Below are 3,520 nucleotides of genomic sequence, written 5' to 3' on the forward strand. Positions count from 1 at the left end.
AGGTATAGTCTGGGAAATGCTCTGTTGAAGTTAATAGATACTGAGCTGTAGCACTGACAGAAGTACAGCCTGTTGTGCTAGCCAGCATGTAAAGAGTCAGGCAATTCCTGCCTGTTCTCTTTTTCATGACTTAGCTTTAGTACAGCCATGTTTGAAAGTAAATACTTTTGTGAAGTCAGGAGTAGCAAATGACTACTGCTTGAGTGAACTGCAAGGATTAATACCAGGCTAGACTTGCACTTTGCTGGCAGTCAAGACAAAGATCACTAGCACAGTAGGTCTCTCCAACCATAGACTACACCACAATTAACATAGTTAAGATTTCACAGCTTTATTTTGGGCTAAGTTGTTAGGCAATAGCAGCCCTTCCTGTTAAGCAGTCCTTACGCTCCTCGTTGCTGTTTCCCTGGAGAGTTGCACCAAACTGGTCCCAGGCTGCTTGTACTGACCAACCCTTGCTGCTGGCAGCCACCTCAAGGTGGGACTCCATGGCCAGGCTTATTTGGAGCCCTTTCTCCTCTTGGCCAGTTCAGCTAGTTCTTCCTGGATATGCTGGACAGAAGCAGCATCCCCCTTCTGTTGTGCCTGCTTGAGAGCTTCTTTGTACACTTGTTTTGCTTGCAGGAAGTCTTCTGTAGCAAGAGGAGAAAGCAGCATTGCTAGCCAACTACATCAGCCATTTGCAAAGGCCACACGCAAAGGACAAGTAAGGACTACTTGGAACACATCAGGACCTAGGGAGGTTCAGAAAACATCCAGCATAGGGTGCCAACTATGAGAGCTAGACAGCAGCAACGACAATGGGACAAGGTGCTGCTTCAGCATTAAAATGCCATAGAAGCAAGTCTCAAGCATGCTTTCTGTCCTTTTGGAACCAGTTACTGTACATACAGGACAAGGGAAACAAGATCCTCTGGCAGCTTTTTGAGTCAGATGTACCACTACTACATTTATCTTGGACAGGATCCTTCAGCAGCTGAATTCAATTTGAACACAACACAGGTTGCCTAATCAAAGTCAGCAGACCTACTGCTTAAACTAAAAATAGTAACACAAAAATAATGCTGTAATTCAATCCTACAATGCAGGTATCTGCAGTTAGCGCAAGCACAGTCACATAGGCTAGACATTTATTTACCTACCTTTGTGCATCAGAATTGCTGCCAGGTTATTCAGCACCATGTGCTCCTCAGGGTGCTGAGTCTCCTTTGCCAGCTCAGCTGCCCTCTTCACATGGGAGTACGCCTCATCGTAGTGCCCCTGAGCATCCAGCACAGTTGCCAAGTCATTCATCAGAACCACAGTCTGCACCAGGACACAAAAGGAAGTCTCAGAGCAAGACTTGTGCAGAAGTCTGGGGCAGCAGAAGCACCACATCCATACCCCTGTCACACTAGTAAAAGTAGTATTGCCCAGAGAAGCTTTCAGTAAGAAAATGTCTTATATATCAGCATGCAGCATGCTCATTCTTCCCGGCTGGAAAACAGAACCTAATTTAGTGCTGTGTACGTTTGATGCCAGCAAAGCTGCTTTTAAGGCTACCTCACTCCCTAGGAGATTAGCCTTTCTTTCCCTAAACTACCATTGTACACATCACCTGTGGATGAGTCTCTCCCTGAACATCATTTGATATCTGCAGAGCCTTCTCATACATTTTTTGGGCCACTGGGAGCTGGTTAATGTTTAGGAGATAGCGAGCGTAGGAGTCTAGGCTCATCCCAAGCAAGAGACGGGTGTTGGCCTTTTCTTCAGCTGCAAATAGAGAGGAGTGGAAGTGATCACTTCTACAAGATCAAGCATGAGTCTCCATCCTACAAGAGTAGGAAACTCGTGTGGTGTGAAGACAATGGATTGACATGAAGATGGTGCTTAGGCAGTATGGAAAGCAACATCGAGGACAGGGAAAGGGAGCAAAGATAATGAGAGAAGCCTTTGGCAGACAAGGCAGTCTCACCTGGTAAGACATCCTCAGGCAAGTCCTTTTGTTTGGCAATCTTCTCCTCTAAGGTCAGGATGCAGAACTCGTAGCCAGCCAGGGCTAATTTGTGCCTGCAAAACAGAACAATTCAGCAAAGCAAGGCTCCTTCCATCCCTTCAGGGATAGATGTGAACACCTTCAATCCCTCATTCTAAAGAGCCTGTAAGACAACATTTCCCCTTCACCAGAACCTTCTTGCCCTCAGTGCTCTCTTCTTGATTGTGGCCTGGACCCTTCTCTTGACCCACGGGCAAAGGGATCCAAGAGGTGGAGAGGGCCCCCTCCCCCCAACTAAGGCCAGCTCAGGCAACCCATGCCGATGCTCTACTGAAAAATGAAGCTATGAGTTACCAGCCACCAATGGCATTCAAAACCCTTCTCTCCTGTGAGGTGTGGATTTAAGACTAAAGAGCGATGTCCTTTATGGCTGCTTCTGCCCTAAGCTGGGCAATCACTGTGCTACATGACAGTGGGTAGGCAAATATGCCAGTTGGAACCTTGACGGTATCTTGGCAGAGCAAAGCTTTCTCAGGCACTCTATTCTTAGAGGAAAGAGCCTCTTTCTTCACTGCCACTGTGAAGCTGAGATTAAAGCAAAAGATGCCTTTAGCAGGGAACTCACTGTTTCTGAGCAGCATAGATACTGGCCAGCTTGAGGGACATCTCAAGGATTGCATTGTCATCCTGCCAGGAGGACACACAATGCAACTGTTATTCTTCTTGCATTTCCCCAGTAGAAACATCACTTTGCCAAAGAACGAGTTTAGACCTTGAAAATGCCCACCCCCTTAAAGGAAGTGCTTGGGAAGCCGGCAAGCCCATAGCTAGTACTGCCGATTTCCAGTAGGAGCTATTACAGCACAAGAAACAGACCAAAGAATTGTTAATACTCCCCCCGAAAGCCTTTATCAGAAGAACATACCTCCTTCGTGTCCCCTGCAAGCAAATAGCTCATACTTGCTTTGTAGAGCTTTTCTGCCTGCAATGAGAATTTTCAAGAGAATACTGAGGAATGATGGCAGTTAAAACAAAAGATCTATATCCTTATGGGGGCAGACTACTGGGAGAAACCTCCCTCTCAATTTGTGGCGTTTACATTGTATGTCAAGACCAGTCAGAAGTGAAAGGCTAACTGGAGCCCAATGGCACTGCCAACTGGTGGGTCCTTCCAGTTTCTACTTTAGGACTGCTACACCAGCCATGAGTTTACCACATCTGTGTGCCTTCAGGGCTTTCCCAGACTCTCCTGGGGACAGTATCTAAATGCCTGACTGTGGCATTTAGCAGGAAGAAGTATTCCTTCCCTTGCACCATGTTCAAGCTCAAAATTTAACCGTGAAAGCATCTTTCTTAGCAAGATGTGCTCCATGGGACAGCAGTCCCACAGCAAATTATTCTGCTTTATACTGGGAGATCTCTGCCTCACAACTCAGCTTGTCACAGCACCTTCACCATCTTGCACAAGATGTCAGACTCATAAAATTCGGGGGGGGGGACGACCCGAGTTACTCACATTGTCCCGCTGTCCCTGCATGAAGGCCA

At 46.8% G+C, this 3,520-nt stretch overlaps 1 protein-coding gene across 1 annotated transcript; it reads right to left on the minus strand.

Moving 5' to 3' along the window:
* Positions 1-315: 315 nt before the first annotated feature.
* On the minus strand, positions 316-3,515 carry TTC19 (tetratricopeptide repeat domain 19; the record flags this gene model as incomplete). Its single annotated transcript, XM_009882750.1, has 7 exons — positions 316-632; positions 1,143-1,305; positions 1,598-1,752; positions 1,955-2,049; positions 2,601-2,662; positions 2,901-2,957; positions 3,492-3,515. Coding segments are annotated over 7 exons (690 nt in total), but the record flags the coding sequence as incomplete, so codon positions are not given.
* Positions 3,516-3,520: the final 5 nt, after the last annotated feature.

Source organism: Charadrius vociferus, unplaced genomic scaffold (assembly GCF_000708025.1).
Source record: "Charadrius vociferus isolate BGI_N301 unplaced genomic scaffold, ASM70802v2 scaffold793, whole genome shotgun sequence".
In the NCBI taxonomy this organism is placed as follows: Eukaryota; Metazoa; Chordata; class Aves; order Charadriiformes; family Charadriidae; genus Charadrius; species Charadrius vociferus.